This window comes from Triplophysa dalaica, chromosome 2 (assembly GCF_015846415.1).
Source record: "Triplophysa dalaica isolate WHDGS20190420 chromosome 2, ASM1584641v1, whole genome shotgun sequence".
Lineage (NCBI taxonomy): Eukaryota > Metazoa > Chordata > Actinopteri > Cypriniformes > Nemacheilidae > Triplophysa > Triplophysa dalaica.
Window position 1 is genome coordinate 5,477,515 of NC_079543.1, and position 15,784 is coordinate 5,493,298.

A 15,784-nucleotide genomic window follows, 5' to 3' on the forward strand; every position below is an offset into this window, starting at 1 on the left:
GTGTGCGTTTTTTTTTGGACATATATTATGTCAACACATACATTTTTCTGGATGCGACTAATCGCAATTAATCGTTCGACAGCCCTAATCCTAGGCATTGACAAAAACCCTAAAAGACTGGTTTGCAGTAGTTCAACGCATGAAAATACAAATTTAAAAGCAGTGAACTATTAAGGCAGTAAACAGTCAAAGTGGTTAAAGCGTTGCTTGGAGATCCTTAACTATAAATGTGTTGTGTATGGTTAGGCAGTTTGTTTGTGTAAAGCTGTGGTGGACAGCTCCACCATAATTATTTTGATTTATGGCATGTGTGTCATTGTTATATAATGATATATATATATATATAATGACATACTCTTAAAGGCCCCCTCTGGTTCAGAACAAGTCGCCTGGAATCTAATTGTTATTTTACTCTACAAACTGTTTATCTAAATCTATTTGTTAGTCTCTATAGCAATTTCACAACATGATACACCTCCTTTCGGCAGTTTGCATCTGAGACACTGCAACATTTTTTACCGTACCATCTTCCCTGTCGTTGACCCCACATCCTCTCATCCCGTGTGACAGCAGATGTGGAGAGGGGAAAGCTGGAGTGAGGGGGTGAATGGGGTCGGCTGGAATGGGGTCAGTCAGACAGACCCAGTTTACGTAGCAGAGTGGATTCAGTGTGACGTTCGACTAGCTGATCGTGTTTGCATGAGATTTAAGGCTCTGTGGAGGAATCGAGGGTCCATACGAGAGAGACAGAGAGAGAGAGGGAGGGAGAGAGAGTCATGTGAAACAGATGGGAGTTTTAGGGGAGGGGGAGTAGTTTTAGACGAATGGTCGTGCCCATGTTTGTGTATGTTTGCTGGATGTGCATTTGTCGAATGGAAGGGCTTTCAATAGATTGGTGTGTTTTCTCCCAAAAAATGTTTTCTAACCTGTCAAATGACAGTTATGCATATAAACTCATTTTAAAGTGGGATTAAGTGTTCAATAAAAATAGTTATTTTAGAAATTATGGATGAACTGAACTACAGAGCCAGTGATGGTTAAAGTACCTAAAAGCAATTCTTGAGTTAACATACAAATATCTTGCCAGAAAATTACTTGGGTAGAAGTGAAAGTAGCCTTTTAGAATATTAATTGAGTAAAAGTCTTAAAGGAACAGATAAATATTGCACTCAAAAGTACTGTTTACATAAAATCAACCTCGTCAATTATTTAAAGTAAAGTTGAAGCAAACCTTGTTTATAATTTTTTTTATTTTTCATAAATTTACCGGCATGGATATAAACCGAAAATCACATAAGGCAAATGTGCAAATTGCATAACATTTGTTTTGTTGTTAGAAGTTGTTTTAAGCTTTTCTGACCTCCGTGCCAAACAACACACAACTGGTCAGCATATGGTTTGATTTTATTCTGTTAATGTTTCTGTGATTTGCAGCCTGCACGCTGAGCATTCATCGGCAACAAATGGGTACATTTCATAATCTTCAAAACAACAACATTTTTGTAGGAACAGGTAAATGCAGGGATGCTCGTTCCTACAAACGTTTGAATTAATATATGTCCACAATCAAATACTGTACATGAGATATTAGAATAGATGTGATTTGAGGTGCCTACAGTAGAAGATAATAAATTTAAGATCAACACACACAGTTTCTGTCAATCTCAAGCTTGAGTACCTATACAGTAGTACTGCATACGTCGTATCTTCTAAGAGCATTAATCCCTTCGTGTTTTTTACATTATGCACATAAGCGGCGATTGCCAACAAAACACTGACATATGACTTAGTTTGACTTACCTCATGCAGTTCATGTCCGGCATCTTTTTGCACTGGGAGCGCGCCATCTATCAGTTTCAAACAATCTCAAAATCCAGCGTTATATCCATCGTTTATATAACATTCATCACTAAAATGCTTTTAAAAAAACAAACAAATACACCTCAAACTTCACTCCCTCGAAGCCAGCATGTTCAAAAGTGTAAAGAAGTCAGAATTCATGACATAGCGTGTTACCCCATCTTTAAAGGGGTGCTGCAATTATGTGTCATGCATTCTGACTTAACAATGTTAAACGTGCTGTCTTCTCATGCTTAACATGATCAACTTTTAAAATAACGAGTTGGCCGTATTACGTAGTATTTCTGTGCTCGATACACTCCCCCAGCGATCGTACAGGTTTTGAAAGGTTTTTTTGAACACAAAACAATTCTCCCGGAAAAGCATGTGGCACGCTCACGCTTGGAGCATTGAGAGCAGGAGAAGGGACATGGGCAGACATCACTTTCAAGTCGTGCAGGAGAGAGAGAGTGAGAGCATATTTTTGCAAAGTTCAGGTGTTTGTTTGTTCACTGCATTTGGGTGATGAATGTTATATAAACTGTGAATATAACGCTGGATTTGGAGATAGTTTGAAACTGATATATGGAGCCGTCCCAGCGCTTAAAGATGCCGGACATGAACCGTACGTGGTGAGTGAAACTGATGTCTGTGTTTTGTTGACAATGTGCTTTAGTTCAGCCTACCCCTCCCCCCGCATGCGCCGTATGATTTCGGAAGTAATGGTACAGCTGTATCCATCTTTTATAAATGTGATCAAACTAAATACTCTTCGAAGATACAAAGTATGCAATACTACTCTATTGGAACTCAAGATTAATATGAGATCGGCAGAAGGTCCTCTTTAAACAAATATAAAATATATTTATATTTAGGGAGTTTTACAACCCTCTTAAATGAAGTTATTATCTTTTTGCATATCATTTGTTTGTTCAATAAACAATGCTTTAAATCATGCTGCTTATTGTTGAGAGATTTCATATTACTTTTATCATTGTATGAAAAATAAAGCTAATTAAAGCTGCAAGCAGCATTTAGCGGGTTCGAGCAGTCTAAGGCCTCTATTGGCCTTGCCATTGTCAACTAGGCTCAGGAATGGCACCGTAACAAATCCACAACGAATGACACTCTTCCACAGCAAGAAATATGACAGAAACGGTTGGTAACTTTTAATACAGACCATGCATGCGTACACTCGTATGCAAAAACGGGCGTAAACCGATAATACCTAAGGGACGAGTGCAATAAACCATTTCTCATGTCTCTATGATGATTTGTTGCAGAGATAGAGATCTTGCTAAACGGTTGCTAAGCTAACCTGTTCGGTTGCCATGGGTGTCAATTAATACCTGTCAATTAATAACACATCAAACCACAAGCCAAACGAACCAAGCCCCGTGTCTTTATAATATTCTACTGCAGAGATGTAGGTCTGGCTAGACAATTGCAAAAAATAATCTGTTTGGTTGCTAAGGGCGTGGCTTGGCAGCTGTCAATTGATAAAGAATGAAGCCATTAGCAAAACAAAGCAACTCCTGTGTCTCTAAAACATTCTATTGCACATATATAGGTCTTTTTTTTAATACAATGCACATTCTTCAAAATAGCTTATTTTGTGTTCTGAAGAATTGATAAAAAAAATACGACCAATTTAAATAGATAATTGATTCACATTCATGGTCTGCAACAATATTCCAGAAGACCTTGCCATTTAAGTGATGCTTATTTGGTTTAGTCTGGTGACTCTGAAGGCCATTGGAGTACAGTGAGCTCATTATCATGTTTAAGAAACCAGTTTGAGATCATTTGAGCTTTCTGACATGGTCCATTTTTTACTGCTGGAAGTAGCCATCAAAACATGGACATGGTTGGCAACAATCCTCAGGTGGTATGTGTTATCTAATATATCCCATACCATATATCCAATTGTTTCTCCATTTTGATGCTCGGTTTGAACTTCAGCAAGTGTGTTTACCACGTCTAGAAGCCAAAATGGATTGAGTTTATGCTATGTGACTGGCTGATTAGCAATTTGATTAGCAAATGATGTACTTATTAAAGACAAGTTTAAAACAGTAATTTTAAATGTATGATATTTCACCTTTTTGACTGTTGTGAAGGCATGCCTCTTCCGATAAGGATCACATGTTGCATGCTTGTTTTGTGTCATAATATGTATAATAGTACTTAATGGCAAGTCAGTTGGATTAATTATTAAGGAGTAGCGACCTTCACCGTACTCGTTTCACGCTAATATAATAAAGGACCCTGTTATGGTCACAAAACAAAAAAAACTCAACATGTTTTTGATGATTATTGACCTAGAGAGTCCAGAGAAATGTACTGTGGTGGAAATTTTGAAATTGCTTGAAAATCCTTGAACAAGTTTGCAAAAGTAGGTTTTTTACATCATCACCAATAACTCACAAACCATTTGATAGACATCAATGGTTCAAGAGGCAAAGTTGTTATGAATGAGGAGATCTATCGTTTGATATCAATAGTTTGTGTATTAGTCAAATGTCACGTGACACACCGTTGTCTAGGCCACCAAAAGACATGTACATTTAGCCATTTTTACTATTATAGCGCCACCTAGTGTCCAAACGCCACGTTATTTTGTATGTGACCTCGGAGTGATGGTCTACATATATTTCCCGAGGCATATGATGATATGTTTAGCTGTTCTGGATTTATGGCCATTTAAATGTGATAGGCTCCACCCATTTTTTTATTTTGGCGCCCCTAAGCGACCGTGAAAGGAAATTTTAACTTTTTTTCAATAATTATTTACAAACACTTCCCAAAGAAGTCATCTGCATTGTTTTGGTTCCGATCGGTCGAAAATCCAACGACTAGTTCGCGAAAGTAGGTTTTTGACATCATCAGCAATAACTCACAAACTGTTCGATCGATAGAAGTTGTTCCAGAGGCAAAGTTGCTCAGAATGAAGAGTACTATCATATGATACCAATAGTTTCTGTATATGTCAAATGTCACGTGATACACAATTGTTTAAGCACTCCTAAAGCGTTATTTCGCCCCCCGGTGGCCGAATGAGTTCACATTTCTTACAGACCTTAAAGACCATGAGACGAATAAGCCCAGCGAGCGTCGTTTTGTTCGGCCTCCGTTAACCCGGTCTAATAAGTGCTCAAACTTCATTGGCCAATGGCGGCCATGTTTTTTAAGATACGCCAATGTCCTTTTAGATATTCATGTAGAATGAGACAAAGACACACCATACCAAATAATAAGTCAATCGGGCAAACTGTTGCGTAGTTATGGCCATTTTCTAGCTCATTCAAATTATAGCGCCACCTAGTGGCCAAACGCAACATTTTTTTTACCTTGACCCCGGATTGAGGGTCTACACATATGTTCCAAGCCCCATGAAGATATCTCAAACAGTTCAGGAGTTATGGCCATTTTAGTTCAATATGTTACTTCCGTTTTGGACATTTTTGCGCCCTCTAGCGATGGGGGATGAAAATTTCAACTTTTTTTTAATAATTATTCATATTCACACTCCACAGAACTCATCAGCGTTGGTTTGGTTCCGATAGGGCAAAAATCCAGGGACTAGTTCATTTTTTATTTTTTTCATAAAATGCTAATTAGCGAAAAATCTATAATGGCGGAAATGAAATCGGAGATATACGTTTTTTAAGTTTTGAGCCAGTGATTACTCTGATATAAAACACTTGGGTGTGCGACAAACGGTTTAGGAGTAACAAGCGTAAACGCGTTTTTTATCGCTGTAGCGCCACCTATGGGTCGATTTGGCTGGCTCCGTGTATCTGAGTAGCGACAAGGACTACTACCATCTGACCGAGTCTCAGCTCTGTCGGCCTTACGGTTTGGGCTGCAGTATCAGTTCTAGGGAAGAAGTATAATAATAATAATAAAACCAACAAATACAATAGGTTTCTAGCCCTTCGGGCTCGAACCCTAATTAAAAAAAATATATGACTCGAACCATAACTTCAAACCAGAATGTAAGAGACTCGTGAAACAGAATAGCAATTGTGCTGGTGCATTTTGCAATTTATCTTCAGAAAATGTAGTTATCCTTATACCAAAGGACAGGTCAAACACATGTTCCCCTAAACACAACTAAGAGATATGCCTTTTCTGTAATGTTTCGAGACTGACAGTTTGGGGTCAGGAAAGAGACATAAATTACAGTGAGAGAAACCAAAACAGACTGCTAACAACACTGACCTGAACTTAATCACTACTCTGTCTCCGTGTGTTCGTGTGTGTTCATGGTTGGGAGTTTGTGAGGGATTGAGTGTGTATGTTCATGAGCAGTGAGTACTTCATTGCGTCTGTGTGAAGGGAAGGTCAGTTAGGTGGAAAATTAATATCTGTCAGATGTGGAGAGCTGCTTTGCCGGGAAGGACCTGCGCACGGGTGTGTGGAGCGTTTGCTTGACCTCTATGGAACTTCAGTTCATTCTGTTCGAATGCTTTTTAAGGGAGTGCATTGTTGACCCAAAGAACAAGATTGGAAAGTACAACAGGTTATAGTTTGCAAATGTTTTCATGGTTTTGTCATTGTTTCCATCCACATTGATGTTTTATTCACATATGGGCTTCAGTTGGACCCTTAAGTCTTATTTTTGCCTAAAAATAAAAATGTATTCATCATTTATTCACACTCATGTTGTTCAAAACCTGTATATGACTGTAATCTATTTTAAGAAATGTCTCGGTGGTTTTGTGTTCATACAGTGTAAGTCGATAGGGACCAGTGTTGTTTGGTTACCGACATTCTTCAAAATATCTTCTTTTGTTTGGCAAAAGTACACTATAAAATATTTTTATACAGGGTTTAAGGGCCCAAAAATGAAAACTCTGTAATTGCCTCACCCTAAGATGGTTCCAAACCTGTATAAATGTCTTTGTTCTGCTGAACACACTTTAATGTATATATATGGAAGATTGTCAAATCTCACCCCCCATTGATTCCCATAGTATTTATTTTCCTACTATGGCAGTACATGGTTGGTGAGATCTGACATTCTTCCAAATGTCTTACTGTGTGTTCAGCAAACAAAGAAATGTTTACAGGTTTCAACAGGTTTTACAATCTAAACTTGAGTAAATGATGACAGAATTTTCATTTTAGGGTGAAGTAACCCTTAAAGGATCCATATTTGTTTATTTTGGTTCAAATAATATAAATAAAATGTTGCCTGATTTTCTGCCGCTATAAGTATAGCTGTCATTTTCCAACATAGACGCTTTTAAACTCTGATCTGTTGTCTTGCGGGAACCGCTTTGAAACTTGTCGGTGCTCATTCAAAGCCAAAAAGAGACAAAGATATCAAACATGACATTTGTTTGACATTTCTGTAACTGATCCATCAGCCCGTGTTGGACGTTCTCTGGCAAGGCTGGTACCACTCTGCAGATTCAGATCAGAGTTTGGGCGGGGACCGGTCCCAGAGGAGCGTGAAAGGGTAACAGCTGCCCGGATCAAATTCTACGGTTTTATTTGTTGTGTTAACGTGTTGCACGCCACCAGTGTAGGAGGTAAGAAATGTCAGGAATGAATCAGAACATGTAAGGGTAGACGGTTACTGGGCGAGGGGTTTCCTGTGGGGTCGAAGGTATGAATTGAATCGAATGTGTACCTACACCATGAATTGTGTCTGGGATAAGTCTGCGTATTTCTTATGGAACTTAATTGAAACATATTTCAATAAATGTTTTTTTCTTTCGTTCGTTTCTAATGATGTTTTTCAGGGATGGTGATGTGTGACATTTAATTTCCTGATGGAGGCTGGTGTGTGTGTGTGATAACAGAGATATTATGAAACTACGCTGTGATCCCTACACCCTTGAACTAAAATGTATTTGCTTTTCAGTGTCATAGCGCGCGCACACACACAGTCACATAGTTTTTAAGTACCATGTGATGCTTTATGGGTATTGTAACCAGATGGTGTCTTGCTTAATATCTATGTTAAGCTGTGTGCTCTTTGCACTACTTGCCATTTAGCCAGTATGGGATGTTTGGCAAATCCAGTTTGAGAGACTGAACAGACTGAATAGGACATGAATGTATTAATGGGTGAATTTCACTGTTGAGGAATGTGAGTCATATTATAACCCGAAATCAAAAAACAAGAAATTTAAAATTGCATAAAGGAGTTGAAGCCCAATTTGTTTTGCATCAATAATCTGCATACATTTTATGACACATTTTTTATTTTATGTTTTCCATATAGAAGCACATGTTGTACTGAATTGTTTTCCCCATAATTGTTTACACAAAAATAAGAATATATTTTAAATATTTATAATATGTCTTATTTTATATATTTGGAACACATATGCATGGATATATATTTTTTTCAGATTTTATCACTACTTCTTTTAGCATGTGCACAAGTGACTTGGATTTTCTTTCTTCTGAGCTTTAATCAAAACATGCAATTCTTGCTGTTGTGTCTCTTTCCAAACTTTCTTTATTAACTTTACTGCTGCTCTCCTTTTGTCTTCTATCTTTTCTGCTGCCTTTAGTTTGGATGTATGGACTTCAGGACAGTCCGACCAAATGTGAGGCCTCAGGTACATATGTCCAATGTGTGTTTATGTGCTTTTCACTTTTCTTTTTCTAAAGCTTTTGTGTGGTCATTAATCCCATCACATTTCTTCTCACAAATTAGCCTTTATTGTCTTTTATTAAACATTAGTAAATAATAGACTAGAAAGACTTTGTAGATTTGGAATACCCACTTCTTTCCCTTGGTTCAACGTGGGATTTTCCCAGCACCCTTAAAATGCAAACATTACAATGCTATTTTATTTTATTTTTTACATTTCATTGTTTACATTTTGTTTTATTTTGGAGAATGAGATTGCTGAAATAGGTGTTGCGTGGCAAGCGATGACTAGCAAGAGATACGGTGTGAAAAGAGAATACGAATAGAACAACGTCATAGCTGCGGTCTGTCCTTTCCTGGAAAGTTTTAAAGATGACAGTAATAAATGCTGACACTCACAAAGCTATAGGGCCCATATCCATCATGCTCTTCGCACACACCATTCATAATTGGCCTATTTACGATAAAAGACAGAAAAACATTGATTTTGTACGGCATAGCGTTTTTCCGGTTTGCTAAAGCATTAAAATGAGGAAGATAATGAGCTACTGCTAAACTGATGCTGCGGAAAACCTGTAAAACACACTCTGTGTGAAATTGAAATATTTGCAACGTTGTCACAAATTGTGCTAAATGTCAAGAATGTATTTCACAGTTCACTTCATCACAGCCAAAAGTTGAGTTCGGTGAAGCAATATGTTGTTGGGTTAACATGACACGATGCCGTGAAATAATCGGCCTCTTGCATCCCTGCTGGGGATTGTGACAAGATTCAGAGCTCCTCCTTTCCCCTCTCATCCACCATCAACACCAACACGTTCTGCTGAAAACACAGCTGTTGATAGAGATAAACTTCAGGCCATCATGGCACCAGGATTAGTTCAATAGTTGTGTTTTTCTTTTTCAAATTGTGTATCTATTTGGTGTACTTAAAACTTAAAGTAGTTAACTGTGTTGGTGCTTTCCAGTTTTTGTTTACTAAGAGGTTATACCTTTATTTGTGTTTGTGCCATTACGCAATGCTAAGGTTTTTGTAACCTTTGCCCCGTCGTTCTTTCCATTCCCTGTTTCTGTAAAAACAGTTGAAATGTTTCTCATTCGATCTACCAGTGTCCAGAAAACCACAACTTGAAAACTGAAAACAACCACAATTATTTGAAGTGCTAGAACTTTTCAAAGAACGGACAAAAGCTCCAGCAAGAATTTTTTGAAGTTTTAGTAAAAATACGCCTAAAATCACGAAATGGATTAAACGGAATGGTTTGATGTGTTTTTTTATATTTTAGCGTAACAACATTTGCATTCCTTTTGAATGGAGTCGAGTGGTTAAAGACCTTCGTGACATCAGCGTAAAAGAGGCGGAGCATATTCTTGACGCTTGATCAAAGATTCAAACAACAAACTTGATAACAAAATAAGAAATTGATAGGATGTTATGCAAATGTGCAGGTTGTGATTTCAAGTTGACTATAAAAGTTGTTTTTGTGTATTATGACCAGACGTCTAAAAATGTTCATAGAAGTCACGATTAGTAAAAAAACTGATATCATATGTATGATGATATTGTGCAAAGCTCCACTGTGGATCCACGAAGTGAAGTCATAGATTCAGGAGAACAGGTTTAAGAGAGCAAGCAAAAGCAGATGACGGAAAGTAGCTTAACCCCAGCTGCAATGCTTTCTACTTGTGTTTCAAATAAACACGGCTTCTATCTCTCTCTCTCTTTGCTCGCCCCATTCATATGTTTCTATTTAAGGTTTGGAGAGCGGACCGCCCTGATTGGCGTCTCTCTCTCTCTCCCCCTGATTCACCCAGATGGGTGGAGAGAGATTGAAAACTGAGGAGCAAAAGCGAGCGAGGGAGGCCTGATCTTAAAGAAAACCGTTTTTATTCCTTCACTTCCAAGTCACGTCCCCTACCGTAAGCTGCTCCTGCTCTCCTTCCCGGCTATTTTCCCTTCCTAAGCTTCTGCCCTTTTTTTCCCCCAAAATTATGGAGAACCGGTGTCACTGCAACCCCGCTGAGCCGTCGACTTCCTGAAGCGAGTTTATATTGGTGGTAGTTCTCGTTTTGCCTTTTCCAATGCGCGTGCACCCCCGTCTCCGGCGAGGGCTAAGGTTCATCTAAATGGCCGGCCGTTGCGGAGCATGCACAGCGAGCTGGGATTTGAGTTGCGCTAGGCTGCGTGGTGCGGATGGCGGCGTACGGGGGTCGGGCCGGAGGTCGCTGGCAGGGCAGGGTCGTCGGGGGAGGCACGGGGATGGCGGGACGTTGGCTGACAGCCTGTTTCTTCCCCTTGCCTGCAGGCTTAGACAGCAGTGAGCCCATGGTGCTGGAGCAGTACGTGGTGGTGTCCAACTACGAACGGCAGGAGAACTCGGAAATCAGCTTGAAGGCGGGAGAAACGGTGGACGTGATCGAGAAGAGCGAAAGCGGTGAGTTCCTAAGACATGCATGCTTTAAAAACATCATTTGTTGACCATGTGACCATGAGACACAGAGTTGCCTACACACATTGAACGGTATCGAGAGGTCTTTGTTTTTATCCCTCCATCGTGAGGTCTTTCAAAGCTTCCTCTTTGATATATAACTCCTCCTTTAGTCTTTGTCCCTTAAGATCTCCGTCTTCTCTTCCTTTGACATCTCCCTCTCATGTAGGTGCTTGGCTCCACCTGGAGGTGTCATGTGCACGCTTCTTTGACCAGAAGCCTTCTTCAGGTCTTTGTAGTTGAGGCCAGGTGGACTTGAGATGTTTACGAGATTGAAATATGTACTAATGGACCAGGGTCACATCTTTAGAGTTTATGTACAACATATTGTGGAATAACATTGGGAGGTAGAGAGCGGAGATGTGGTTTTCATGCCCAGAGTTGCGCAAATGTTGAAAGTTGCTTTGTACTGGATAGACTGAACATGTTGACTCTTTCAGTGTTTTGAACTTTGTCTTGCATGCCAAACATCGCAGCGTATTGCGCGTTAGGGTAAGGGGCTTGTTGTTTAACGTCTAGAAAATTTGCAAACCAGAGAACTAGCGACGATAAGTAGGCAACGAAGATCTAGCATCATATTTTCGGGAGGAAAACAGATAAAATCAAAGATTTTTAGGGAATTTTGAAGAATAATTCACAAACAAACTGGGTATTCAGTATTTGACAGTAACACTGTTTGGAGTAGCCGGGGTGTATATGTCAGTATAAAGTAAACATTTAGTTTGAATTCTAATGTGGATACAGTCCTCAAGAAAAATTTACCTTGCACAAAGTTTTTAGATATTGGAAACTTTTTCAGACGTTTGTGTGTTGCCTGTCATTGTTGATGTTGGATGCGTTCATGTTATAAACTCATGCATATAGGTTGAGTTGCATTTTATTAGTTTGCACAATGGCGAAAATAAGACATTGCGTGGGGCAACAATTTTGGCTAGTAAATTTTGGATGTCAGGATGAAAGTTGTGCACAAAAGATAGTGTAAAATGTGTCTTTGGGGTTATTTTGGTACTGTTGTACAATTATAATTACAAAATATTGAGAGGAATACAATTTTTTGCTGTCATCTTTTACTCACCCTCAGGTTTTCCAAATCTGTTACAAGCATTCTTCCAAATATCTTTCTCTGTGTTCACTAGAACAAAGAAATGTATAAAGAATTGTAGCAACTTGAAGGTGAATGACAGAATTTTTAAGTACAATCAAATTGGCTTTATTTATAAAATTCGGTCATCATTTGCTCATAAACTCTGTTATCATTTACTCACCCATTTGTCATCTCAAACCTGTATGACTTTCTTTCTTTCGCAGAACACAAAAGAAGATATTTAGAAGAATGTTGGTAACCAAACAGCACTGGACCCTATTCATTTCTATTATATGGACTAAAAACCAATGCAAGTGAACGGGTGCCATTTGAGAACATTTTTAAAATATCTTCTTTTGTGTTCTGCGAGTCATACAGGTTTGAGATGGTAAATGATGAAAGAATTTATATTTCTGTGTGAACTGTCACTTTAAGCAATTTCAAACTTAATTAAAGTTAAAAACTGGTCAAAATTTAAAATAATCAGTTGGGACAAATTGTAATACTAGCTTGATTTAAGCAAAAAATTCTAAAGGCAATGTGAATTTCTGCTGAATAACCATTAGCAGATGAAGCTATAATATATTAACATACGATACCTTTTAGATTTATTTAACACTTACATTTAAGTTATCCATTTACTGTTTTGGTGTAGATTGCTTTCAGATAAGACAATGTGTTACTAAAAAGACTCGAGGCGTATGAGTCTTGGTTTGTTTAGGCAAGGGGGAACTCCAGCTGTTTCACAGTGTGGACAAAGCGTGTCAGCTGAACTTGAGTTTAGAGACGATGGACGTGATTGAAATAAACCAGACGTTGCCAGCACGTGAATCACTAGATTTGTGATGTTGTGAAAAAGATGCAGAGTGAGAAAATGAGGAAGGAATCAGAGAGACATCTAGGCCAACTCCTGTTGTGATTCTTCTGTCCGTCTTTCGCTGTCAAATTCCTCAAATGCCCAAAGCATTTCTTGATATGAAAGAATTCTGGCCATCCTGCAAATTCAGGAGACTCCATAACTCAACATCACATTAGTATATAGTACAAAACAACTGTCAAAGGGTTTATTTTTTACCAATAGTTAATATTATGTTGATTTTCTAATGTTACGTTTATAAGAAAATATTGGCATACGTTGCGCTGCTTTGACATTTCTCTGGTTCATGGAGAGGTAGGGATGGAAAAAGCCCCCTTGTCCCGAGTTTCATAATAGACTAATGGATCTTGCAGGGCCTCGGGATCTTACAGAAGCTTCACTGTGTCCCACGTTTCCCAAACCGATACCACAAGTAACCATTGTGAATGGTGATATTAATTGTATTTATGTGAATTCAAGTTAATGTAATAAGCATTGGTTGACCAATTTTGAGAAGGAAATGATCAAAGAATTTCCATTTTTGCATGAACTATCGTTTGAAAAGTCTTAAGGGTGTTGGATGCTAATGTTGGCGGATACTGATATTGTCACATCTTACTGGTAACATACAATTTTTTTTATTGAAATCATTCTAGATAAATATTCATTGGGCAGCCATTTCACACTGCACTTTCTGAACAATGCCTCACTATGAAAATTGCTCTCTGCCATCAATACTGTAAGGTTCTCTCCCATCCGCTCGCCTCTCTCTCCCCTGGGTCCATTCATTCAGTCGCAATCCCCCATTCACTGAAACAGAATCAATACAGAGCTGCTCGTGGTCTCAGGGCGGCTGGTTTGTCTTGGCTTTGCTCCTGCTGGAGATCTGGTCCTTGGAGACCCTTGCCGAACCTGGACCAAATAGTTCAAACTTGTGTTGTTTAAAGAAGCTTAGTGTTATAGCTTTGGGGATCTTTATTAGTTAATCATTTAATATTTAAATATTTATAGGTTTATTGTGTGATACTTAGGAGGATCTATTGACAGAAATGCAATATAATATACATAACTATGTGTTCAGAGGTGTATAAAGACCTTACATCTTACAGCGTGATGTTTTTATTACCTTAAAATGAGCTATATCTATAAACATACACTGCAGGTCCCCTTACCTGAAATTCTCCATGTTGTTTCTGCAGTACCGGACAAAAGCTTTACAGAGGGCGTTTCGTTAATAGGCTACTGTATCTCCTTCGGCACAGAAGGGAAATTGTGGTAACATCTTAGTTCTGTTTCAGCTATTGTAGTGTTTCAAAAGAAAGGGGGGACGGGGGGAGTGAGCCTTTGGTTGCAATTCACAATCTTATCACAAGATGCCACTAAATTTCACAAATTGAAACTGCAAAAATAAAAAACAGTTTGACTTAACCCATGTTAAGATCCGTATGCAAAGTTCTCAGCAATTAATTCTTTCATACATATATGCCGACGTTGAGGCAAAATCGTCGAATTGCGAATTAAATGCATCAATTGAAGGTACAGTTCACCCAAAAATGTAAACTCTGTCACGAATGAATCACTCTCTAGCTGTTCCACACCTCTAATCATTTCTTTGTTTGGTTGAACACAGAGTAAGATATTTGAACAAATGCTTGTTACAAAAAAGGTCTTGGACCCCATTGACTACAACAGTAGGAAAAATGACAATGGTAGTCAAAAGTACCCCAGAACTGTTTGCCCATATTCTGCATTGCCCAAATATCATCTTTTGTGTTCAACAGAACAAAAAATGGAAAAGTATTCATTCCTATACTATGGTAGTCAATGGGGTCCAAGAACTGTTTGGTTATAAGCATTCTTCCAAATATCTCTCTCTGTGCTAATTAAAACAAAGAAAGGATTTGAAACAACTTTCGGGTGAGTAAATGATGACAGAATTTTAATTTATGGGTTAACTATTCCCTTAAAATGATTAATCTGGGATTGTTGCGATTCTTAAATTTTTTTGACAATTAAATTCTGAATTTACACTCCTTCATATTGTTCTAAGACTGTTTGACTTTCTTTCCTCTGTGAAAATCATGTTATGATTAAATTTTGCATACAAAAACTTTGACAGAACAAAGTCTGAAAGATTGACATCTGCCTTTTGGATGAACTGTCCCTTTTACTAGTTTTTTTTGGCGAATCACATGGTTGTTTACATGGACAAAGATAAAGAATTTTTATTCATGTCATTCGTGCACATGGTCTTTGTCATTCTCTTACCAATTAATTTCTTGAGGAAACAGAACAAGCGGCCCCAGCCAAATTTTCTTCGAAAACAACACTCTCTGGTCCGCGAATCAGGAAGAAAATTCCAGGGAATAAAATAGCACGCTCATGCTGATCTAGGAGCAGCTGTTCCTCAGCAAATCCAAACCACAACATTGATCTCAGAACAGCGATATGTAACGGTCTACATCACCAGCCTTTGAAGCTAAGACCAAAGAGAGCCTCTATTTGCCTCCGGCTTTGTCAGATTACGCAAAACCCATTTTGGTCTTTAGTCCTAAACCTGATACTTCAGCTTTTCAGGAAAGATTTTGTGGGTGACCGAAAACAAGCCAGACGCTCTGCAACCCTGCATTAAGGAAAAATGTTTGAAATGTACTTAAAGTATTCTGTATTTTCACAGCTATAGACAGTATTTTTATGCAGTAAATACAAGTCGTAGAGGCTTCTATGGCTTCACAAGTGTATTTTATTTTTATTAATAATAAATAAATATAGTGTCTCTGTTTGTCCAAAACATGAATGAGAATTTCCATAGTGAGATCACATTTCAGAGATTCAACATCAGATCAGAGCAGCTCCTGCTTTTATTTACAAAATATATATACAATATAAATTCTAATGTA

General features: G+C 38.3%; 1 protein-coding gene across 4 annotated transcripts in view; it reads left to right on the top strand.

The window, feature by feature from the left end:
• sh3pxd2aa (SH3 and PX domains 2Aa) overlaps positions 1–15,784 on the top strand; it is an 83,366-nt gene that overhangs the window by 48,986 nt on the left and 18,596 nt on the right. For 2 of the 4 annotated variants that reach the window (XM_056766907.1, XM_056766924.1), the window contains exons 7-8: positions 8,373–8,420; positions 10,762–10,890. In XM_056766907.1, the coding sequence (XP_056622885.1) occupies positions 8,373–8,420; positions 10,762–10,890 (177 nt within the window). Of the gene's footprint in view, positions 1–8,372; positions 8,421–9,577; positions 9,716–10,761; positions 10,891–15,784 lie in introns of those variants that run through there. The other 2 variants (XM_056766932.1, XM_056766915.1) reach the window with 2 other exon arrangements.